A 24311-nucleotide genomic window follows, 5' to 3' on the forward strand; every position below is an offset into this window, starting at 1 on the left:
ACCAGTCGATGCTGGTGGGGGTGCCCAGGACTCAGAGGGCCAGGGCCCTGTCCTCTTAAGCCAGCCTAATTGCTGTGTGACTTTGGGTCGCCGCGGGGCCTCTCTGGGCCTCACTTTTCCCACCTCTGTTTCCGGGGAAGCCCCTAGTTAAATTATTTATAACCCAGCTCCAGGTTTGCTGCCTCGGAAGGTGTTAGCAAGGCCGCAGAACCCTCACCTGNCGACCCCGGAAGGCGGGGGTGCAGAGGCGAGCAGAGCTCGGCCGGCCAGGTGAGCGGGCCCCGGGTGGGGAGCGGTGACGGGGTCTCCGGAAGCGGCCCTGGGAGAACGGGGTCTCCGCGTGTGCGGTGGAGTGGGCTGGGAGCCACGCTGGGAGCCCTGCTGGGGGTCGTGGGAGGGTGGGGGCGGGGAGGGACCGGATTCCCAGCGGAACCTGCTCGCCCAGACTCAGCCCCCGAGTGCGGCGGCCAACGCTTTTTCTCCCCGGCTCGCCAAGGGTGGGGTTTGGCCCGTGAGGGGCGCTGGAGATGTCCCCGCCGGAGACATTCCTTCCAATCCCTCCCCGCCCCCCCCTCCGGCGGCTGCGAGAAATGGGTTCCAGGAGTTCGGGAGCGGAGGCGCCAGGACCAGAATCGCCCGGTGCAGCCCCTTTGCAGGACTGAGTGAAGAAATGGAGCCCGGAGAGGTTCGCAGAGAGTCAGACGCGGACCTGGGGTTAGAAATGCTGCAGAGGTGGCATTTACAATGGTTTACGGTGAAGGATGCATTTGGTTTTGGGGCTAGCGTTCCGGGCATGCTGGGAAAAGGAAGACTGGGTAGAGGTAGGTGGCTTCACAACAGTTGTGCCCAGAGGGTGCTGATGGATTAGGGGGCTGATAACAGCCCGGGCAGGGCCTCCAGGGGCGGCTACAACAATGGTCCTCCACCCACTTCAAGTGAATCTTTAGATCCGGGATGGATGAAGACTTAAAGGGGAAGCCGGCTGACTGTAAAGACCTAGGGCCAAGGGGAATGACAAGTGGACAGCACGATAAAATCAAGATTCGGAATGATGGCAGCCAGGCAGAAGGATGGCCCAAGACTGACAAGATGAATAGGACTGATTATAAATGTTGGGGCCTGTGCTGGAGTGAAAAAAATTAGCTCAGGAGTTCAGGCCTAGCACCTGGCTCTAAGGCGCAGCATCCTAGGGCCGGGAGCTTCTCACTTGCTTTCTGGCCTTAGCTGCCAAACTGCTTTGTGCAGTCTGAGGCCTCTACCCACCAGAGGAGTCCCAAGGTGGGGAGCCCTGGGCTTGCTGGTTCGGCTCCCTGGATTCTTTTTAATCCCAGTTTTGGCACTTCCTAGCTGTGTGACCTTCGGCAAGTTGCTTGACATTTCTGTGCCCTAGTTTCCCCATTGTTCATTCATTATAATAATCTCTTCCTCATAGTGTCGTGAGGCTGAAATGAGAAGATGCATGTCGAGGGCTTAGTGATGTGTCTAGCACATGGTGTGCAGTAAATACTATCTGCCATCATTTTTGTTGATAATAAGCAATGCACTCATTTCTGGGTGGGGACTTGTTTAGTGCAGAGCTTAGGGGGCTGCAGAGGGTGTGTCAGCCTTGTCCTGTGGCAAGGAGTTTAGTTAGGGGAAGATTCAAATACTTGATAGGAAGGAGGTTTTGGGTGGGCCCAGGCAGAGCTGGGATCCAGGGCTGGGGCTCTTGGAGTCAAGGTTGTAGCTCAGCATTGGGAAGAGCCCGCAGACTTTGGATCTGCTTTCAAATGGAAGGGACGGTTCCTTAGCGACAGTGCTCTCCTAACCTCCTTCCAGGGTAGCTGGCGATTCTCCCAGCCCAGCTCTGATACAGGCATGTGTGAGTCGTCTTCTCCTGCATTCCACAAATACTTTCTGAGTACCTACTAGTGCTGAGCTGTTTTGGAGACTGAAGATGACAGCGATCGAGACAAGACATGTGAAGAGGTGAACAGCATTAGTCCTACGGAGATAAGATCAATCGGTTAACGTGGTAGGGGTGAGGTGGAGGCTCTCCACGGAGATGGACTGGGACTGGAAACCTGACTGATGACAAGGAGCTAGCCACACAGACCTGCGGGGCAGCGACTTTCCTGGAAGAGGATGCAGCCGGTGCAAAGACCCTCGCTGGGGAAAGAAAGCCCATGAGCTTGAGGCACAGCAAGGTGGGGGGCCAAGAGCTGGGTCCTGAGGTGTGGCCTGATGTTCCCACCCCTTGACAGAGACATTGCTCTCTTGTCTTCCAAACCCGCCCAGTCCTGTGGCATACTCAGAGGTTTGCCCTCTGTGCCGTGTTGAGTGTAGTTGACTTTGATCTATTCCCCTGGAGGAACCTCCTGGGGTCCAGAGATGTTGGTTTGCTCCTTCTTGCATCTCCTGTTGTTCATGGCTCACTGCCTGGCTCACAGTAGGCCCTCAGTCAATGCTTGTGGAGGGAATTTTGATCTGAGACAGGAGATGGGGTCACATACCGCTCTAAGATGTTATGAAGCACTTTCCAGGCACTACCTGTGTCCCCGACTCTGCCCCCTGTTCTCAGAGAAAGGGGAAGGTACTTGGGGAAGTCCTGGGCATCCTGAGGTGTTGGCCCTTGGCCTTCCTCCTTGGTGTTGGCTGGTAGGGAGAAAAGGGAAGGTTGTGGAGGGGAGGCCTTATTATAGACCTGTTCCTGGGGCATGGGAAGATGACAGCACCATTCTGGGAAGCAGGTGTAGCCTGTGGGCTGGGGCAAAATTAAAGCCTGATTTTGCCTTCTTTATGGAGTTGGAAGCCTTCCGTATTTCTAGACTGTCCCTATCTTTCCTGCAGCCTGGTCTCCATTACCCACAGGAACATCGGGGTTCTGGTAGCTCTGTTTAAGAGGAGAATCTGGGCACCGTGGGCCAGAGTAGCTCCCTTGAGCCTGTGGCAGGGGTCAGAAGGGCAAGGAAGCCCATCAGCCACCTTCTGGGGCCCTCCTTCTCCTTACTCCCTCCACCTCCCATCATGGAGACATCTACTGCTCTTTTCCCAGACTTCATCTCGGCCTGAAGGCACCTGGTCCTACTCTCACTCTGGGGCCCGGTTGAGAGAGGAGAGGCTGAATTAGGGCAGAAAAAGATGTGGGGTCTGGGGTACCCTGATTGAAGGAGACTTCGGCAGCAGTGAGGGGGCAGGTGAGAGCTTAAGGAGGCTGAAAGGGTGGTACCACACTTGGCTCTGGAAGTGGAGGCCAGGTGCCCAGAAGTGGCTTGGAATAAGAACCAGGGTCTGCGGCTGGCTTTGATTTGTCCTCATTTGATTTTTCCTAATAATGACAGCACATACTGGTATATGTGTATCCAGTATTGTTCTATGTCCTTCACACATGTGAGCTCATTTTAAGCTCCGTGATAGCCCTGTGGTTGTTAATTTCAGAGATGTCAGTTACAGAGTATCCTTTTCACAGTTGAAGACCAGGAGGCAGGAGAGGTTATGTAACTTGCCCAAGACCATAAGTGATAGAGCCAGGATTTGAACACAGGCATCTGGGATCTTGCACCTGTGCCCTTAACCACTTTGCTCCAAGCTGGGCCTTCCTGTTAGGGGACTGGAGTGCCTTCACAGAATATTTCCTGGGAGTCCCCACTGTTCCGGTTGGAAGGCTGGCTGCCTGGAGATGGGACGATGGAGCCCCTGCCCTGTGGGGTCGTCTGGGGCTTTGGGGGCTAAGTTGGAGTCCCATAAGGAGAGAGAGGTATTCTACTCTGTCCTCACAATAGCTCTCTTTTCTCTGCCTACGAAATGCCCTTTTGTGCACATCAGGGCCGAGTGCTTGACTAAAGCCACTCCCCCCACCCCGATCCAGGAGTGGGGCATGAGGCAGAGGGGCTGGGTGCTGGCATGTGTCCCCATGGCCCTGAGATGCCCCACATAATGTCAGCTGTTCCTGTCACACCTCACATCCCCAAGAGCCATTTGCCTGGGGTGTGTGGCCCCAGGTTCTGATGCCCAGCCCAGGAAAATCCTTGGGCTGGCTTGTCAGCTCTTGCGGCCTGGGTCCTGGCTCTCTTCCCTCCTGTGTTTCCTGGCTGTGCTGCCTCCAGGGAGTCTCCCTGCTGGCTGGTTCTTCCTCTCTCACACGGACTCTGTCTGGACTCTCTCCCTCTGTAGGCTTCCACCATGGACAGAGCCCAGCCCCGGCCCCTCCCTGGTGTCCCAGCTCCTCCTGGCAGGCCCTGAAGGCACAAGGGATGTTTGAGTCTTGTCTGAGGTCCATTGGTTCATCCAGATTGGTACGTGCTCTACTGTTGTCCTTTGTACACATCTGGGGCCTTCCAGCAGGTCAGGCTGGGGGACAGAGGTGGGTGTGGAGCTGCCCTAAGTGGATGTGGTTTGGGGGATGGAGGGGGATGCCCTGTAGAGGTGGCGGGTGAGGTTCTGCTCTGCTTGGGGAGATCTGATTTCTTCAGTGATGGGGTTAATGTGGGGGTGGGGAAGCAGGAAGCCAGGCTTTCTCGGCAGGATAGGCTGGGGGGCATGGGCTGGTGTGGGAGGGGAGGGGCAGGGGTGTGGGTAGATGGCCGTCGTGGCCAAGACAGCATGTGTCTGGTTCCAGGAGGCCAGTGGGGTAGGATTGGATAGCTCAAGGCCAGGACGAGGGCATGGGGGGATGGGGGCCCGACATGGGGGATGGGAAGCTGGCTTGTTTCTAGGGCATGTGCAGGAGAGTGCACAAAGGGAAGGCTGGGATCCTCTCCCCCGCAAAAGGGGATGGCCACCACCTTCCTACTATGGCAGGCTTTTAGGCCCTGTGGGGTTTGGTATCAGAAGGTCTTTCTATGAAGGGGGAGGATCTTGCTGACAAAGGCTAAGGACAGACCCCCCCCCCCCACTATTCACATAGCATCCCCAAGGGGGGAAAAACATCGCAGACCATCTAGGCCATCTAGTTTTCCTCCTTCTCTTATGGCTGAAGAAACTGAGTCACAGGGGGCAGAACTGACTTTTCAAGATCCTGTAGCGAGGGCATAAAGAGCCAAGTTTAGAATCAAGGTCTCCTGGACTCTGGGTGAGTCCAGAGGCCTGGTCGGCTGGTAGAGGACACACTCTCCTTGCCTGAGGACGCTTCTGGAGAAGGTACAAGCAGATCCAGGGGTGAGGAGTGGAGTGTGGGAATGGAATGCCCCCTAGGCCTTTCCCTGGGAATCTCAGAGACTAGGATGGGGCCAAGGGCACTGTGGTCCTGGTTACCATGTTTACTTGTGAGAGCTGGAGTTCAGCCTGGCACCCCAGCCGGGGCTCTGCGTTGCCCTTCTTCCTTCCCTGGAATGGGGGCTATCTCCGGGCCACAGCCCCCTTCAGTCCTTGAGAGATCCCTGGATGAAGCAGGAGCTGGCTTTGAATCTCCCCCAGGTCCCCCAAACACTGTGCCTCATGGGGAGCTGGTGTTCAGGGCACAGGGAGTCCCACAGAGGTGGCTGTGACGGGGGAGGACGAGGTGTCTGGCTTGAGCCTGGGTAGAAGGAGGGGAAGCCCTGGGAAGCAGGGCCTCCTGTTCCAGAGGCTGAGCTGGGTGTGCACCTGGCTGTCTACTGGCACCAGGCTCTGTGCCACCAACCTTGGGCTGGGGGCAGGGAGAGGAATTACTGTAAGTGGGAGAGGCAGGTGTCCCTGGTCAGCCAGGGATCTGGACTGGGGAGGCACGTGAGTGATGATGACAGCAGCGGGCCAGATGGCTTCCCCTAAACCGGCCCCCACTTCTACCATCAGCTCAGACTGCCTCCTGAGTGCCCAGCCTTCCCTTGGGTACAGAGCGGCCCCCATGGGCAGAATTCCTTGTGTTCACCTTGTTGTCTGGGTGATGGTGGTGACTAGGTGTAACTCCCATGCCATCTACACTGCCAGGGCCACCCTGAGGGGCTGCCAGCCGGGGCCCCATGTGTGCTAGAGCCACTGGTCTTGTGACGTGGGCACCTGTCTGCCAGGCCCGGGCATGGGCCCAGGGTCACGCTCACGCCGGGGCTCCCGTCAGCTGACTATTTTGGGCTCTTGCTGACCTGGGCCAAAGTCAGGCCTCAGCCAAGAGGGCCCCGAGGCAGCTCCCTCTGTCCCCAGAGGCCGGCTCTGGTTTCGGCTATATAAACAGAGGAGGACATGCTGGCTTGGAGACAGCTCCACGTCCTAAGTCCGCTCAGCTGGTGCATAGCCTTGGCCGGGCAGGCCGGGCCGACTGGGCAGTCCTGTCTCTTCCCGCAGGGCTCCCTGAGGCCGCCAGGAAGAGCCCCTGACCAACCCCATGATTCTCGCCTGGTGCAGCTGTCCAGGACCTCAGGGAGCCTAAGCAGATCGTGAAGAGATAGCTGGTGAGTTGTAGGGAGGGGGAAACTGAGCCATGAGAGCTGGGCTGTTTGGCTGTCTTTCCATTGTGACCATCTGCATTGTGGTTTGTTCGGCCTTGGGAGGAGGGGTGTGAAGGAGGAAGCAAAGGTGGCCAACCTTCCCGGGGTTGAGTGAAGCTTGACCTGAGTTGGATGGTGGTGGGGGCTGAACTTGGGAGCACGCTGCCACCCGGCGCTGGGAGATGTGGAGATAGACAGGTGCTGCTTCTGCCTCTCCCCTTCCTTGGAGACTTCCAGCGCAATCTCAGACCTTCTCTCCTGTTGATCCAGCCTGGGTGAGGCACTGGTCTGCTCAGGCTTGTGGGGGGGAGGTAGACGGGAGGGGGGAACGCTGGAATGAGCTAGGTGTCCATCTGGGAGCCTTGGTCTCGGTCCCTGAGTAGGCTCCCCGCCTCCCCGCCGCAGCTGATTGGGGCTGGGGAGCTTGGCTTCCCTGAGCCCTCAGCCCCTGACCCGCTCTCCTTTCCTGGCCCCCCAGCTGGTCTCGGTGCCTGAGAAGCCCGGCTAGAGCGAGGTCCGGCAAGTGCGCCAACCATCTTGCCACAAACACGCTCCCCGGGCCCCGGGCCAGGGGCTGCAGCCCAGCTTGGAATAAGTAGCAGCTCCTTACGTGGGAGGCTCTTCTGCCCTCCTTCTCCTTTCTCCAAAAAAAAAAAAAAAAAGAAAGAAAAATTTCCCCCCTTTCTGAACGTGAGTCTCTAAATGAATCCAGAGCCTGTGACTAAAAATACTTTAACAATAGGAAAATGCATCAGTCTTTCCGGCTGGGGCTCGTTATCAGGGTTTTTATTTTGGAATTTGAAATTCTGCCCAAAGAGGCTGGGTGGAGACCTTGGGCAGGGCCAGGATGATTTGGTGGGTGGTGATGTTCTGTAAGGTGGTGGGAGGCCCCCCAAGGGTGGACGAGAGGAGCTGGCCAGGGGCTGAGCGGACTGAGGGGCACGGAGGGAGGCTCGAGTTAGGTGCTGATGAGGCGTGGGCCGACCTTTCCCGAAAGCACTCCGCGATCTCGTCTGCGTTTTTCCAGCGCTGTCTGGCTCTCCTTCCCGAAGTCTGAGCTTATTCTTTTGTGCCGTCTGTTAATTCCTCCCAGCTTGAGAAGGATATGAGGGTCGAGAAGTCACTGGACTAAAGATAGCCTCTGTGGAGAGAGGCCTGACCTCCTCAACTCGCAAGCTTTCCTCCAGAGCATTCATTGAGCGCTTGCTGCATGCAGTGTCTGAAATCTTCCCAGTGCTAGGTGGAGCCCCACCTCTGACCACCCTCTCATTTCCTTTCACTCAGTCCTGGAGGGGGAGAGGTGTGGATGGGGTTACTGTTCCCCAGTTCTTGAAGAAGGGGGTGCTGGTTTCCCAGTCCGGCTGAAGACCCNGTCCCTAGAGTCTAGGCCCTCAGGCAGTGCTCCCTTTCGCTGTGTGGCTTCTCCCTTCCCTGCACGAACTGAACTCTTATAGCCCCGGGAGTGTGATGTTGTCTGCACTGGGCAGGTGAGGAACAGTCTTGGAGAGGGCAAGGGACTGGCCCCAGGGAAGACACCAGGCTTGTGGCTCCTGGTCAGAGATCCCTCTAAGAACTCTTCCATCTTTTGTCCCTGCTGAGGGCTGGGGCAAGAGGTGGCAGGGCCTGCATAAGGGCCGGGAGACCACAGCCCAGACGCCTGGGCCTCACCTGAGACCCCCAGTCCCCAGAGCTGTCCACGGGAAGCCCCCTGAGGCAGCAGGCACTGCTTCCGCACCCATGGCACAAATCCCCCTGCTCATTGCCAAGGCAGGAAAAGGAAGTGGCCAGGTCAGGGCTGGCATTAGGTCCGGGGACCGAGGAGGGGAAGCTCCCGTGGCCACTTCTCAGTGGGAGGAGGCAAAGCTCACTCCCTCTGCCTACCACTCGGAAGGGCGTGGAGGTCTGTGGGTGGGGATGGTCTTGGAGAAAGTAGGGCAAGTTCTTGCCCTCTTCTGGGGGGTGGGGAGGGGTGGCNTGTACGCTTCTACTTCCTCCATCCCCTGTTTACCCAAATCCACACCAGCCCTCCTGGCTGGTGAACGATGGTGGACATCGGCTGCCCATTTGGGGCCTGTCCTGGGACAGTTACTATTGATGCAAGAAGGCTCCCCCCCGCCAAGGTTGGGGAGACAGGGCCTTGCCCTCATGTTCACACATAGGTGGAGGAGAGGATGAGTCAGCACATAGGTCCCCAGGCCCCATAAGATTGGACTAGGAGGGGCCATGGCCTGTGAGGGCTTCAGAAAACCTACAGCATCGACAGAAATCATACTGTGTGAAGACCCCTTTCTAATGTTAGATATTGCAGCCTCTTCTAACTGTAGCTGTGCCCTGAGTAGTCGATAGGACAAATACTATCGAGGAAACAGCCACTGTTTCCCTGATTTCAGTAACACACACTTGAATGAGTCTGTACTCCATAAATTGCAGCGGCATCTGCATGCATTTGAGTAAATAAGTCTCTCCCATTTAGGCGTGGCTATTTTTTAAGTAAACTTTTGTTTTTGAAAATATACATACAGAAAAGTGCATAAATCATAGGCGTGACATCTTAAGAGTGTGTAGTTTGATGACTTTTCCAGAGTGAACAGACCTGGGTGATCGTTGTTCAGACTGGGAACTGGAATGCATCCTCCCCCACAGGCACTGCTGTTTTCAGTTTACAGGCTGTGTGTGTGTGTCTGTGTGTGTGTGTGTGTGTGTGTGTGTGTGCGTGCGCGCACGTGTGTATGTACCTGGTCCTGGGGTTGCACTTAGAAGCATCAAGGTCCAGAGGGCCAGAAGCCACAGTCTTTGCAGGTCAGAGTCGAAGACAGTGGGTCCAGCCCCAAACTGGGAGTTACCGGACTTGCATTTGAGTCTTGCCCCTTAGCTTCCATCTTCTCGTTCATAAAACGTGGATCACAGTTCTCAACCTGGGAGGTTGATGGAGGTTTTAGTGGAAGAACCCACGTGACGTGCCGTGGACTAAGGCCTCACCCTTGGTTGGGATTCCCCATGACTCCCTCGACCTGGGAGAAGGTGCTTAGCATTATGAGTTAGGCTGGGGGAGGGCTGTGGCCAGAAGGCACTATGCCCACTGAGTGGTGGGAAGTTTAGTCCAAGGTCCTCTATGGGAGCAGTGGGGAGTGTTAGGGGGTAATGAGGGCAGATAGGTGGGCTGGGCCAGGCCCGGAGCCCCATGTGGACTGTTGTCTCATTCCCAACTTGACCTCTTCTCTCCCTGCGCTTCCTATGTTATCATGGTACTGCTTTACCTTCTGGCCCTCGCCCATAGTTTTGGATAACTCTCCCATCGTTACCTCCTTCATCATTACCTGTCCCCCTCCCATCCCACACCTTCCCCCACAAGAGGCTGTTCCCTCTGACCTTGCTCCTGAGGGCTGGACTTGGGAATCCCTTGGGAGCCTGGGACCAGTGTATGTTCTGGGCCTCCCAAAGTCTGCATGAATTATGCCTTTCCCCAGAGTTCTACCTTAACCAGATTCCACCCTCCTCAGAGCCCCAGGGGACCCTCCCTGGAGAGCCTCTGGTCAGCAGGGATGAGGCCTAGGGTCCCAATGCCCCTCTTGCCTCTCCCCTGTGCCTTAAGTGAGGTGCTCCACACGAGTGCCTCAGTGGGTGGCCCTGGCTGTGCTCCCACAGAGGGACTTTCCCTTTTTCTCCTTATTTACTTACTTTCAGAGCGTAGTAGATTCAGACCCCCCAGCCTCCTTGCCTCCACCTGCATGGCCCAATGGCGGTGGTGGTGTCTTCCCCTCCCTCTGCTGTTGGGTCCCTGGGGAGGCGGGGCGTGGGCTGCAGGCACACATCTGGAGGCTACCGGGTGAGATTTGGGGATTCAGTCCAGGGCCCCGGGCATCTCCTCACCACACTTAGTTCCCTGAGGCCCCTGGGTCGACTGATGCCATAGAAGGGTAGGGATGGTCTGTGTTGCTTTTTACAAATAGCTGGGTAGGGCAGACGGGGAGGTGCCAGGGCTCAAGGCTGGCTCAGCTTGAAAAAGGACTGGTAAGGCCGGGCTTGAGCACAGATCGGTCAAGCTGTGGCTAATACACCTGTTTAGCCGGTGCAGGATGGAGTGAACATTGACTTGGCTAGTCCTCCTTTGCTCACATTAAAATTGTTTTTCGTTTTTGAGGAAGGTTCTGTTGGGGTAGAGGGAGGCATTCCAGGTTTGGGTGACAGGCTGGGTGGGAAGCCAGCCCTTGATGTGGCTGGGGCTAGCATCACCAGCCCAAACTTGCTGTGCACTTCTGAGCAAGTGCAGCTCCTCTGGGAACTCTTGGGTCCTAATCTGTAAAATGGGAGGATGTGAATTATATTAGCAGTTTTAAGGTCCCCCCCCCCCCCTTCNAGTTTTAAGCCCCCCCCCCCCCTTCTTCTGTGGAATTTCTTTTTTTCCAGCAAAACCTATTGCAAGAGCCCAACACAAAGGAACACAAAACTTTGGCTTCAAGTGGGGTGGGGATCCCACTGCATTATTCTACCCATGCTTCACCTTCACCTGGGTGGCCTTGAAGGGTCTCTGGGAGATGGTTTGGGAAAAACCAGAGCTCTCTGAAGACTGGTCCACATTGAGGTTGTATGCTGAGGTGGGGGCGCTATGTCAGATTGTGATAGGATCACTGAATGAGATTGGTGTTGCATGAAGACCACTCCACTTGGGGAGCAGGAGGCTTTGGGAAGAGGAGACAAGCTTGTTAAGGGGCAGCTTCCTTATTGGGTGTGGGCAAGGAGAAGTGGAGGTCACTGGCCTCACTCAGCTGGTCTGCTGTTTACATGCATCAGTGAGGCTAGGCTGTGGTAGGAGTAGGAACATGCCATCCAAGAGATGTTTCAAAATAGAATTTCAAGAAAAAAAATGAGAAGTTGCATGTGGGGCATCAGGAGCAGAGATTGGGGTGGTGGGCCCAGAGTACAGTAATGACAAGCTCTGTCTGCAGGACCTCTGAGTGGGCAGAAGTGGGGGTTGGAGACAAGGGTGTGGGAAATCTGAGATGGGAGGTGAGAGTGGAAGTGAGGAACAGGAAGTGAGCGCCTCAAGGGTAGGGGAAGTGCTGTAGGATGACCAGATGAGGTGAGAGTTGGGCTGCCCCTAGCAGGCTAAGGCTAGGCGCAGTGAAAGTATAAGCAGAACCCTTCAAATTGACTTACAGGGGAGAAGGGGACTGGCTCGCTGGCACCCAAGTGTTGGTGCGGGCGTCTCTCCTCCTTACAAACATTAGGCCTACTTCCCCTCTCTCTTACCTAGCAGGTCCTGGCCTCCCCAGATCTGGGGGCAGAGTGGGGGTGGAGGGGTTACAGCCAGACCAGAGAAGGCTCCAGGTGGCTGCAGAGTGGTCTGTGCCCAGATGCGGCCTTGGCAGTCCCTTCCTGCTCCATGGGGCAGATCAGAGCCTCCCTCTCCACGGGTGCCACAGGGGAGGTGGGAGTTGTGGACAGGGGAGGTCGTGAAAAAAAAAAATCCCCCAGAGATGGAATCAGAGGTCCTGGGTTCCACCCCAGTGTGTCACCACCTCACTGTGTGACCTTGAGCAAGTGCCATTATTTCTCTGAGCTTGTTTATTTATAAAATGGGGAAGAGTCGCCACAAATTTGATGAGATTTCTCAGGCTCCACCCGGTTCTGAAATTCGGTAATTTCCCAACTATAGTGCACCGACTTTGTAAGGGACTGGGAAGGGGACTGGTGAGAAATCAAGTTCAGCGTGTGGAGCGGAGCCTGTTAGCCCATCTCGGGCCTGGAGAACCCCTGCCCTCGAACCTCTGCCTTCGGAAGGTACTTTGCATGGGAGAGAAGGGGGCGGAAATAATCGGTGGGCTCTGATGTCCCTGGGCCAAACTCTGAGCCAGCGACCCTGCTGGGGAAGATGGGTCAAGTGCATTTGGCTGTGCCTTGGGCTTAAGTGGGGGCGCAGGTTGCCCGAGATGTGTCCCTGAGTTGCCTGCCCCAGCAGCCCAGCTGCGGCAGTAGGTGACCCAAACCCCCTCCAGGCCTCCAGGAAGGGCTGGGAGGGTGCAAAGGCGGAGCCGGGTGTGGAGGGAGCCGGAGGGAGCGGGCGGGGTCGTGGCTCCCCGGGGCAGCTGGAGGCTGAGGACAGCCTAGTCCGGGGAAGCCCTGCGGCTGAGGCTCTAGAGCGCCCCCTTCCCGGGCTCTGGCCCTCCGGGCCGGTTNTCTGACTGGGGGAGCCTCGGGAGTCCGCGAGCAGCTATTTTTAGCCGGCCCGGCGGGCGCGAGGGGACTATTTATAGATCAAACAATCCGCGCTCCCTGCGTCAATGGAACCCCGCGTGCGTCACGCGCACAGACATTCCAGGCCCCCTCTCGCCCCGCCTCCTCGGGCTCCCCGTCCCGCGCCTCCCCCTGGCCGCCTCCCGCCGGAACCGCGCCGCCCCCCGCGCCCTTGTATGGCCATAGCTCGCCGGGCCGCGTGCGTCAGTGGCGCCCCCGCCCCTCTCCGTGCGTCACGGAGCGCTTAAGAGGAGGGTCGGGCTGGGCCGGGGAGCCCCAGTGGCAGAGACTGCGGAACTTGGGGGAGTAAGCAGGACCGCGGGAGCGCACGAGGGACCAGACTGCGACTCGGGGTGCCGGTCCCGGGCAGGGGGAGCAGGAGCCAGCCGGGTAGGTGTCCCCTCGAGGAGCGTGCATCTCAGCGGCGCTCTCTGCTGCGGTTATCAGGGGTGTTGCATGAAGGAGATGGGCGTACGCGCGGGCAGAAAGGATGTTGTGGGGTCAACGTGCAGGAGGGCAGGAGGACGAGTGTAGGGTGCAACTCTGACGTGGGGGGTGGGGGGCGCTTGGAACGGGATGAGGACCCGGATCGGACTTTAATCTGCTGGGCCCGGGGTGGGGGCTGGGGTTGGGGGAGNTGTTTAGTAGGAGGCTGGCTGTAGTTCAGTCTCCAGGGTGCCCAAGTGGCAAAGGGCGCCGTGGATTGGGGTGTTGATGGGGTCTCAGTCCAGTGGAGGAAAAGATACACGGAGCTTTAACTGCTGGGATCCATCGAACTCCTAACAAGATTGGCATTCCAAAAGGGTCTTCTTCCTCCCCGCTCCTCCTCCTTCCCTATTCCTAGTTGTTTTCTTAACGCTGTAGAGGCCATGGCATAGTTTGCCAGCGTCCCCAGCCTGAAGTTGCTCTCTGAGCTGTATTAGGAGACTTCTGGATTGCTGAGGGAAATGGCCAGGATCGGTGGCTGAACTGCAGAGGGGTACTACTTGTGTTGGACTGAACGAGCCTTCCTAGGGGCAGGACCTCTGGAAGTACAGGGAAGATTGTTTTAGCTGTAGCTTGGAGCGTGTGTGTATGCGTTTGAGTGAGAGAGGGATGTGGAAACATTGGTCCTCGGGGATCCTGTGTGGGAGCTGTTAACATTGGAATCTCCGGTGTGGTACTACCTGAAGGATACCCCCCCTCACCTATCTGGCCTCACATGCTGATCACATCTGTACCCCCTCCCCCCAGTCCCTGTTGGATCATACAGGTAGAGTGCAGCCTGTAGCTTGTTCAGCATAACAGGTGCAAACCACATTGTTGCCAGGACCTGCCTGAAGCCGGATTCTCCCTGCTCCCTCCTTCAACCCCNCGCCCCCAGGCTAGATGTGGGTCCATATCTGGTGTAGTTCAGTACCTGTACAAAGCAGAGGGGGGGGGTTAGGTTGGTGGGGGTTGATCCGGATGTGGGACGCCCAAGTGGAGAAACAGGATTTGAATAAGGCTGGAACGCCCAGCCCTGCGTGGCTGCCACCCTAAACCCATCCCTGCCTAGACAGTCTTAGTGCAGGGAGACGTGGCCACCCTTATCTCCGGCAGGTGCTATATGTGTGTGCAGATGGGCACCGCTGGGTGGGCGGTGCCAGAGCTCCAAGGGGCTCCCAAGCCAGGACTGGTTGTGGGAGTGATGGGCCAGGGGTGGAGCTGCCCTGTCGAGGGCCCATGGAGGTGGGTGAAAGGCTATGACCAGAGGACCCCCTGGGCTCTTGGCCAGGAGCTGGTGCCAGCCTTTGCCCCTCTCACTGTTTCCTTGATTATGACACCCTGTTCCCGTTTGCCTTCTTACCCAGCCTCCCTCCCTGATTGGGGGTGGGGGGTGGGAACAGAGCTGTGCAGACCCCAGGCACGGATGTGGGGTAGGAAACTGTCCCAGAGCCTTCTCCATGTTAGTCTGCAAACTTAAGGATTCCCCCCTAAATGGTGCCATCTCTGCGCCTTCAGGCTTCTCAGGAGTGAGTGAGGGTTAACCCTTTTGCCTGAGCTCCTGGGTTCTTGAGGGCACAGACATTCCTCAGTTGAGGGACTCTGGTGAGGACAGGATGTCTTCCATCTGCCCCCCAACAGGCTCCTTCTCTCTGTAAAGCCACCTCAAGTCTGCTGCGCTCCGAGAGTTCTCTTGTAAACATAACAGGGGAAATGCTTTGGGGATCGCAGCGAAATTCTTCTTAGGGACTGCCCATTCTCCTAGAAGTCCAGGGGGGCTGTTCTCTCCTCCCTCCTATCCCCACTCGCCTCCTGCTAGCATATGGCCTTTAAAGGTCTGGAGCCCGGTTACTTGATCCCCCAGGGAGCTGGGAACTGGGTGAGGAGGTCTGGGCTCCCTTCCTTTTTGCTTTTGGGAGCATCGCAGGCAGCGCCGAGTGGGTGCCCATCCCCAGATGGCAGGACTGGGGTGCGCGTGGGAGCTGCAGCCTTTGTTCAGTGTGCAGGGTGGGGGCGGGGATGGGGGACAGGCTCACGGCTGCTCAGGCCCCTTTCTTAGGCAGCTGGGCCTTCGCTCCCAGCTCCTCTTCCATTTTGAGGATGTCCTTCCCAGGCACGGTGTGGGGAGGAGGCGAGGGGGTTTTGCAAAGGCTGGGCCGTTCCTGGGAATATTCCCAGAAGTGCCAGGTTGGAGAAACAACATCTCTGCACCCAGAGAGTGGGCTAAGGAAGGCTGTGCCCGCCTGCCTCTCCTACCCACCCTGCTCCCAGCCCCCACCCATGCCTTACCCGGTGCGGGAGGGCAGGGGGCTGGAGGAACACAGCCTCCCCCTGTTCCAGCCGAGAAATGCTGGCTGGGTGCCTTCCCTAGGGTTCCCAGGCTGACCGGGGTGTGGCTGGCCTTCCAGCTGAGCCCACTCTTGCTGGGCCACTGGCCAGGGGCTTTGTGCCGTGGGGGCTGAGATGGTACTCTGTCCAGGGACCAGGGTTCCTGGGTTCTGTGGTGGGCCTCGGTGTCCTGCATCTGGCCGGGATTCCTGCCACCTGGCTGCTTAGAGACCTGCACTTATTTAGAGGTCAGGCTTCAGGCTTCTTTCACCGACTCTCGCCCCCTCAATCTTGGTCTTCTCCCTCTTTAGAGATGCCCTGTATCCAAGCCCAGTATGGGACACCAGCACCGAGCCCAGGACCCCGTGACCACCTGGCAAGCGACCCCCTGACCCCTGAGCTCAGCAAGCCCACCATGGACCTGGCCAGCCCCGAGGCAGCCCCCGCTGCCCCCACTGCCCTGCCCAGCTTCAGCACCTTCATGGATGGCTACGCGGGGGAGTTTGACACCTTCCTCTACCAGCTGCCGGGCACAGGCCAGCCCTGTTCCTCGGCCTCCTCCTCGGCCTCCTCCACGTCCTCCTCCTCGGCCACCTCCCCTGCCTCGGCTTCCTTCAAGTTTGAGGACTTCCAGGTGTACGGCTGCTACCCCGGCCCGTTGAGCGCCCCCCTGGATGAGACCCTGTCGTCCAGTGGCTCCGACTACTATGGCAGCCCCTGCTCGGTGCCGTCACCGTCCACGCCCAGCTTCCAGCCGCCCCAGCTGTCTCCCTGGGACAGCTCATTCGGCCCCTTCTCCCCCAGCCAGACATACGAAGGCCTGCGGGCATGGACAGAGCAACTGCCCAAGGCTTCTGGGCACCCCCAGCCACCGGCCTTCTTTTCCTTCAGCCCCCCGGCCGGCCCTAGCCCCAGCCTCGTCCAGAGCCCCCTGAAGCTGTTCCCCTCACAGGCCACCTGCCAGCTGGGGGAGAGAGAGAGTTACCCCATGTCAGCAGCTTTCCCAGGCCTGGCGCCCACCTCTCCACACCTCGATGGCCCGGGGCTGCTGGATGCACCTGTGCCCTCGGCCAAGGCCCGGAGCGGGGCTGCCGGGGGAGGCGAGGGCCGCTGTGCTGTGTGTGGGGACAACGCCTCGTGCCAGCATTACGGCGTCCGCACCTGCGAGGGCTGCAAGGGCTTCTTCAAGGTACTGGGCTGCCCTGGGTGCAGCTTTTTATGGGAAGTGGGCGAGGCTGGCCTCTTTGCCCAGTAGGGTCCGTGCGGTGGCCTCCCTGGGGTTCTCTTCCCAGCCAATCCTGCCCTTCGGGAAGGGGTCGGATCTGAAGGTGGCATGGGGCTGGGATGTTCGTGCACCGTTGGGGCTGCCCGTGGAGGGCCGTTCGGACGGTGAGATACGGGTGAGGGTGCAGGCGGCAGGGGTGCCCCCCGGAGGGCCCGTTCTAATAGCCGGCTCTGGTTTCCCTGTGCCTGTCCTTCCCCAACTCAAGGTCCTGCTGGGAAGGGGCCCCCGGGCACTCATGGTCCTGGCGGGAGATAAAAGGATCTGGGGACGAGGGCTTGGTGCTTGAGGGCGGGGGGCGGACTGGGGAACAGGCTGTATGTTTGTCCCGGTTCTGGGTGCCTGCTCAGCTTCCCGTCCCCACCCCCCACCCCTCCTCGGCTCTCTCTCTTGTCTGCCCCGAGGAGGCACAGTTAGAAGTACAGGTACCTGGACTGCCAGGGAGCCCCGCACCCCCGGCCCCTACNCTGTTCCGTGTTGTCCCCCCATCCAGCGCACAGTGCAGAAAAACGCCAAGTACATCTGCCTGGCTAACAAGGACTGCCCTGTGGACAAGAGGCGGCGCAACCGCTGCCAGTTCTGCCGCTTCCAGAAGTGCCTGGCCGTAGGCATGGTGAAGGAAGGTGGGTGGCTGGGATGGGCTTGTGGGAGAGAGGCAGGCCCGAGTGGGGTGGGGCCCAGAGTGTCCCCAGACATCTGTCCTAGTGGGCCCCAGCGGATGGCTCATCTCCACTGCACCTCTGGTCCACCTGCCTGGCTCACGGAGGGGTGCCCTCTGTAGGGTCTCCGGGGCTCTAGGTCCTTAGTCTCTGGGGTACTTCCCAGCATGACATGGACAGCTTGGGCTGAGAGTCCCTTCCCTGGACCCCTTCCTCCCTTCCTCAGCCCTCCCCATTTCTCTGCAGTGGTCCGGACAGACAGCCTGAAGGGGCGGCGGGGGCGGCTCCCTTCAAAGCCCAAGCAGCCCCCGGATGCATCTCCTGCCAACCTCCTCACTTCCCTGGTCAGGGCACACCTGGACTCAGGGCCCAGCACAGCCAAACTGGATTACTCCAAGGTGAGCCCCGCCCACTGCACATTCAGTGCCTTCGTGTCCACTGGCTAAGGCCCCTCCCACTGGCTAAGGCCCCTCCCCAGTTGGACAATTTGAAAAACGAGGAGCCCCTTTTGGGCTGGCCAGATGGAAAAATGTACCCCCTCGGGTGGGTGGCCAATTAGAAAAAAATGTGCTCCTTCCAGCAGCCTCAGCCCGGGGTGAGTACGGGAGAGCTGGCAAGTGAGGCCATGGGCAGAATCTCAGTTCCTCCCTCGCCCCCGGGATCTGGCTGTCATCCGGGTGCATGACGTGGCCCTGGTGCAGGACCCTTCACGGGGTGCTGACCCCGCCGGCCCCCCCTCAGTTCCAGGAGCTGGTGCTGCCCTGCTTCGGGAAGGAAGAATCTGGGGACGTGCAGCAGTTCTATGATCTGCTCTCGAGTTCCCTGGAGGCCATCCGCAAGTGGGCCGAGAAGATCCCCGGCTTCTCGGAGCTGTCCCCTGGCGACCAGGACTTGCTGCTGGAGTCAGCCTTCCTGGAGCTCTTTATCCTCCGCCTGGCCTACCGGTGAGTCGCTGTTGTGCGTTCAGGACCCCCGCCCCACCGCCCTTGCAGCCCCATCCCCAGACCCTCCCCTCTGACCGACATCTGCGTCCCTGCCCACCAGGTCTAAGCCTGCCGAAGGGAAACTCATCTTCTGCTCAGGCCTGGTGCTGCACCGGCTTCAGTGCGCCCGTGGCTTTGGCGACTGGATCGACAGCATCCTGGCTTTCTCTCGGTCCCTGCACGGCTTGGTGGTCGATGTCCCTGCCTTTGCTTGCCTCTCGGCACTCGTCCTTATCACGGGTGAGTGGCCAGCAGGGAGCTGGGGAGGGCTTGAGGGTCTGGCCCTGGGTGGGCCAGCATCTGGCACTTGGTGGGTCCCTGCATTGTGAAGTGAGGGGACCAAATGCAGAGAGGGGCGCAAGCATTTGCTCAGAGCGACACAGCTGGTGGGCAGCAGAGCTGCGGTTTGGGCCTCATGGCACCTGACTGTGGAGCCCAAGGCAGTCTGAATTGTCCCGTGCTCCCCAAGGTGCAGACTTGTATAAGTCTTGTGTGTGTGGCCTAGGGTTGTGGTTTGTATTTAAAGTCTTCCTGAATTACGTCATGAGCAGGAAAGCACGCGAATGATATGTTTTCACACACTAAGCACACTCACGTAACCGTTACCTAGATCAAGACAGACGTGGTCAGTACCCAAGGGGTCTTGGGTCCCCTTGTGCTCATCTGCTCCCCTGAGGGTAAAACTGCTACCCTGACTTCTGTCAGCATAGATTAAGTGTGCCCGTTGCCTACTTTATGTAAGTATGATTTTTCAGGACGGCTGTTTTTGGGGTGAACGTGAAGGTTTTCAGATCTCTTTTCTGACTTTTTAAAGCACCGGCATCTGCCCTCATCCCCTTCTGCGCTTAAATTTCATAGGGGACCCAGCCACCTAGGAGAGAATCTGAGGCACTTTGGGCTGTAGGAGTGGTGGTTTTGAAGCCAGCTCTCCCTGGAGGGGGCCTCTAAAATGTAGTGCTTAATTCCAGGGCTGCTTGGAACTGGCTCGGGGGAAGAAATACTACTGGCCTAGTCTGAAAATCTGGTTAGGGTTTTATTTCGTTTTTGTGACCTCGGGCAAGTCATTTAATCTCTCTGGGCCTCCGTTTGTCATCTGGAAGCTGAGGATAATGAGTATTACTGCGCTACAGCTAGACTTTCAAAGGGGCTTAAAAAATGGGCTCGCGCGTGAACTTGCTCTTGCAAAGTGCCAGGGGCGTGTGAGAGATGGTCAGTGGCGACAGTTCTAGAGCAGGGAGCTCGGGGGGAGGCCGGGGCTCCGGCCCAGGGTCTGCCCCGTGGACAGGTGGCTAATCCTTCACCTTCCTCGCAGACCGGCATGGGCTGCAGGAGCCCCGGCGAGTGGAGGAGCTCCAGAACCGCATCGCCAGCTGCCTCAAGGAGCATGTCTCGGCCGTGGCGGGCGAGCCCCAGCCAGCCAGCTGCCTGTCGCGCCTGCTGGGCAAGCTGCCCGAGCTGCGGACCCTGTGCACCCAGGGCCTGCAACGCATCTTCTACCTCAAGCTGGAGGACCTCGTGCCCCCTCCACCCATCGTCGACAAGATCTTTATGGACACGCTGCCCTTCTGACCCCAGCCCAGGAACACACGTGCACTATGTGTGCGCGCTCATACGCCACCCCACGTGCCTTTAGCCCACGGACCCTCGGAGCACCCCCACCCTGGCCTGGCCTTGGGCTGCAGACTGGCTGGCCTCCCCACTCACTCTGGGTGGTTGGCAGGGAGCTCACGCCCTGGGGGTGGGGAGTACATTCGCGGGGGTGACCCCTACTATTTGTCTTACCCCCCCTAGACCAGCCCCGGCCTTCATGTTTTTGTAAGATAAACCGTTTTTAACACACACCGCCATGCTGTAAATAAGCCGAATGCTGCTGTAAATACAGGAAGGAAGAGGCCACGTTGGGAGAGGGGGTCGGGAGGGAGCGATGGCCCCCACCAGCCTGGGCGAGCCTTTCCCCCCTCCTTGCACCTGCTCTCTCTTCCCGCGCTCTTTCCACATGTACAGAAACTTACTCTAGGAAGAAAACAAATGACAGATTCTGACATTTATATTTGTGTATTTTCCTGGATTTATAGTATGTGACTTTTCTGATTAATATATTTAATATATTGAATAAAAAATAGACACGTAGCTGAAACCGGGCCCCTGTCTGTCTCTGATGCCTTCCCCCACACCATCCACGCCCCGTAATTACTTAAGAGACAGAAGTGACTCTGGATAGATCTTGGATGTTACCAACCCCGAGCTAACAGGACTCTGTTTACTCTTTTGGTAAGAGATAGATGATAATGGCACCTGCTTCTTGGGATGGTTACAGGAAGCACTCAGACTGGTTTGGGAGGGGTGGAGAGCCTGTGATAAGCCCATGAGGAAGGGGCCTGTGGTGAAGCCCGACCTGCTGACGGGCGGGAGCACCACTCTGGGTGTCAGTTCCTCACCTGGGGCGTGATCTCTGATTTGGCTTCTATGTGTGTAAAACAGGATGAGGGGCAGAGCCAACCTCACGTTGCTGCTGGGGCTACAGGAGCGTGGGTAGGGGGCTGGGTACGGGGCAGCCTGGGATGCCGTTATTTGTACAAGCTGTTGTTTTCCCTCTGGGTTTTTGACATTCCCCGCCCCCGTCCAGCCTTGGGGGCCCTAGGAAGAGGATCCAGGTTGCATGTGGCCCTCGCCCTCTTGGTAAGAAGACTGTGCTGGGCTTCCTACCTGGGCCCAAGTGCCCCCGTGTGGGTCCTCCCAATTCCCAAGTTCATCAGTTGCTTAGCTGGCATGAAATGCAGATTCCCAGGAGCTTTTATTATTTAATGTTCATTTATTTTTGAGAGACAACTCACACAGAAAGGCAGAGAAAGAGAGGGAGACACAGAATCCGAAGCAGGCTCCAAGATACGAGCTGTCAGCACAGAGCTTGATGCAGGGCCTGAACCCACAAACCGTGAGATCACACATGACCTGAGCCGAAGCTGGTCGCCTAACCAACTGAGCCACCCAGGTGCCCCCCAGATTCCTAGGATCCATGTCAGAAATTCAGATTTGGTGAGGGGTAGGGCCCGAGTCTACACTTCTACTAAGCGCCTGCGGTGCTTGTGATGCAGGTGGTCTCAGGGCCACATTTTTGAGAAACACGAACCCAGATCAACCCCAACCTGAGGCCCAAGGTAGCTGGCAGCCATGCAGTGTCCAGCCCCCTTCACTGAGCTCAGTCTAGCTGCACTGATTCCTTCTCAAGGATGTGGCAGGAGACCTGAAAGCAGTGCCCCTTACACCCGTTTCTCACAACCCTTGGCCCAGGATTCTTGAGTCTCCACCTTCGTGGCCCCTGGCTGGCTGGAAGTCCTATAAAATAGGGCTTTTCTTCCAAGGAAGAATCACGTGCCTTTCCCAGAGCTCTAGCCATAGCCTGCAGGTTCCCCAAGGAGCCTTCAGCCACATGCTCTCACTTGGGATCTAGGAAGACAGTCGAGCCCCAGGCCTTCTGAAGAGTCCATGTGTGGTTGGGGTGGGGAGCCCTTGGCTCTGTGCATGGTGACCACCATCTCCAGCAGTGGGTGGACTTCCAGAAGCATGTGTTCCTAGAGCCCTTTGCCCCCCCGCCGGCATTCCTGAGTGAGCCTTTGTCAAAACAGGCACTTCGCAAGGTGTGGGGTGCGGGGGTCAGTTTCACTTAGGAGATCTGCTTTTATTCTCAGCCCTGCCTGCAACTCCATGCTGCTCTCTGAAAAGCCCCTCTTCCTCCCTGAGCCTTGGTTTTCCCATCTGCCCAGTGGGGAGATGGGTCGGGCAGTAATCTGGTTACGAGCAGAGCTTGCTGGGAAATCTCCCACCCACTGTGGTACAGAACTGAGTCCTCTCCTTTTGGGTCACTCTCTTCTGTATCTCTGACTTTGGCACAGATAGATGTGGAGGCAGGCCCTTGGGGAAGGCAAGAGAGCCACTTAGGTGCTTGAGCACGGCCAGGGGATGGGCATGGGGTGGGCAATGGAGAATCTTGGTCCGTATAGACATCTAAGCCCCAAAGCGATAATAGCTACCACATAAAACGTTCAGTCACCCACTAAGTTCTTTCTGTACGGTATTTGTTATTCCTAGCCCTCACCACCACGCTATGAGGGCAGCAAAGTAGTAAAGAGCAAGGACCTTGGAACCAGGCTGCCTGGCTTTGAATCTTGCCTCCAGCTCTTACTAGCTGTAGAATTTTGGATAAGTCACTTAACCTTTCTGCGCCTTCAGGTCTTCAGCTATAAATGGAGGAAATAACTGTATCTATTTCATAAAGTTACTATAATGATTACACGGATGCAGGCATACAAAGTGCTTCAATCGGTGCCTGGTATGAAGCCAACACCCAATAAATAAGAGCTGTTGCTTTCACAAGAAAGGAGGAAAGGAAATGACTTTCCCAAGGTCACTGGCTTCTAAGCCGCTGAGCGGGGTGTGTCTAAGTACCTCACCGCTAATGCTAACCCGCTAGGTCTCCCTGCCCCAGGCCTTGTAAGTGAAGGAAACTCCATCCTGGATGGTGGCTTCTTTCCAGGACTCTGGTGATTGGGGTCCAGGGTGGGAGGCTGATTCCCCCTGCCCCGCCCTGCCCCACCCTGCCCCGCCCAAGGGCTGGAGCCTGGAGGAGGCCCTTTCTTTCCACTGAGCAACTGGAAGAACTGGCCTCCAAGTCTTGCTAGGGGCTGGGAGGGCAAACAAGGGGGCATTGAGCCTGGTGGGGCCTCACAATGGCTGCTCTGTCCCGGCTAGCCGGGGGCTGGGCCCATTTCCGACGGGGACAATAGTCAAAAGGCAGTGACGCCGGCAGGGCCTGGAATCCCAGGCGGGATTTTCCAAGGCCTCAAAGCCTGCTGTTTGTCCTCACATGGAGACCCAGGAAGCTTGCCTCCCTGTCTCCCCCCACCCCACCCACGCTGGGCCCTGTGCCCAGAGGCCCTGGCCCCCTCCCCAGGCCTGAGGTGCCATTGTGACTGGGGTTGGGGTGGCTCTGAGGTCTAGGATCTGAGTGGGTGCTCTGTACCCCAGAGTTTGTGCCTAATTAATGACCCTCCTCTGGGGCCTGGAATGGAGGAAACGGCTTCATACTTGGGTTCTGGTCGGCAGGACTTGGTTATGGAGGGAGGTGGCAAAGGGTGGCCTCAAGGAAGCTGGGAAGCTTCTGAAGGTCACGGGCAACCACCCTGTGATTAAGGCTTATTGTGCCACACGGTCGGCTGCGGGCCTGCAGTGTGCCAAGCTGTGAGGCAGCTGTTCTATGGCTGCAGAGGGAAGCCTGCGAGGGCCCATCAGAGATGGGAGGCCGCCTGTGGTGGCTGGACAGTCAGCAGGTTGTTAGTGATGTCCCTTCACAGACCTAAGGCAGCTGTGTCAGGCATTGTCCTGCTGTGAGAGCCAGGCCTAGGGATTCCCAGGGAGTTTTGGCTTAAATCTGAACTAGCCCCAGCCCCCACCAAAGTCTCTGACTCCCAGTGGAGACCCCAGAACCACTCGGCCTCCTCAGAAGACGAGGCTGATGGGGTGAACTTCTGTGCTTCCACCTTCCAGCCCTGTTCAGGCCTGGCCTCCCTTGCAGCACCCCACCGCCCCCCCTTCACCTGCCTTCACCCCTGCTCCAGGCTCAGGTTCCTGCCCTGCTCTGCCTTGGCCCCAGGTTGGGGACTGTTTGGGTAAGGCCTAGGCTGGCTGGTGGGACTTTAAAACCTCCAGGCTCCGGTTGTGAGGGCCACAAGGAGTTAGTGCAAGGCTGAGCCAAAGCCCCTTCCACTCCCCCAGTATCTCCTTCCCCACATAGCCAGGGACATCGTGAGGGCAGGAGGCCAATTCCGGGGGCCCCAGCTAGATTCAGAGTGGGTCTGAGGACTAGGGGGCCCTGGGGCCTTTAGCCTGGGCTTCTGCCTCCTTTCCCCCACCCCTAGACCCATGCTTCTGTTGTTCTCTCTACCACTCTGGGTCCCTTCTGCCGCCTACTGGGCCCTGACTG

The 24311-nt window shown here is 57.9% G+C and overlaps 1 protein-coding gene across 5 annotated transcripts; it reads left to right on the plus strand.

Moving 5' to 3' along the window:
* The first annotated feature begins 235 nt into the window (after positions 1-235).
* NR4A1 (nuclear receptor subfamily 4 group A member 1) lies at positions 236-20461 on the plus strand. 5 transcript variants are annotated; one of them, XM_077753430.1, is made up of 9 exons: positions 236-270; positions 4153-4274; positions 6238-6344; positions 15719-16596; positions 17183-17312; positions 17595-17746; positions 18090-18292; positions 18393-18571; positions 19644-20461. In XM_077753430.1, the coding sequence occupies exons 4-9, from the start codon at positions 15721-15723 to the stop codon at positions 19898-19900; spliced, it is 1797 nt and encodes a 598-aa protein (XP_077609556.1). In that variant the 5' UTR covers positions 236-270; positions 4153-4274; positions 6238-6344; positions 15719-15720; the 3' UTR covers positions 19901-20461. The 5 variants fall into 5 exon arrangements, with proteins under 5 accessions (XP_077609556.1, XP_077609558.1, XP_077609557.1 ...); XM_077753432.1 differs by lacking the exon at positions 6238-6344; XM_077753431.1 differs by lacking the exons at positions 236-270; positions 4153-4274 and having other exon boundaries at positions 6182-6344.
* The last annotated feature ends 3850 nt before the right edge of the window (positions 20462-24311 follow it).

Source organism: Crocuta crocuta, unplaced genomic scaffold (genome assembly GCF_008692635.1).
Source record: "Crocuta crocuta isolate KB4526 unplaced genomic scaffold, BGI_CrCroc_1.0 scaffold30, whole genome shotgun sequence".
NCBI classification, from domain to species: Eukaryota; Metazoa; Chordata; class Mammalia; order Carnivora; family Hyaenidae; genus Crocuta; species Crocuta crocuta.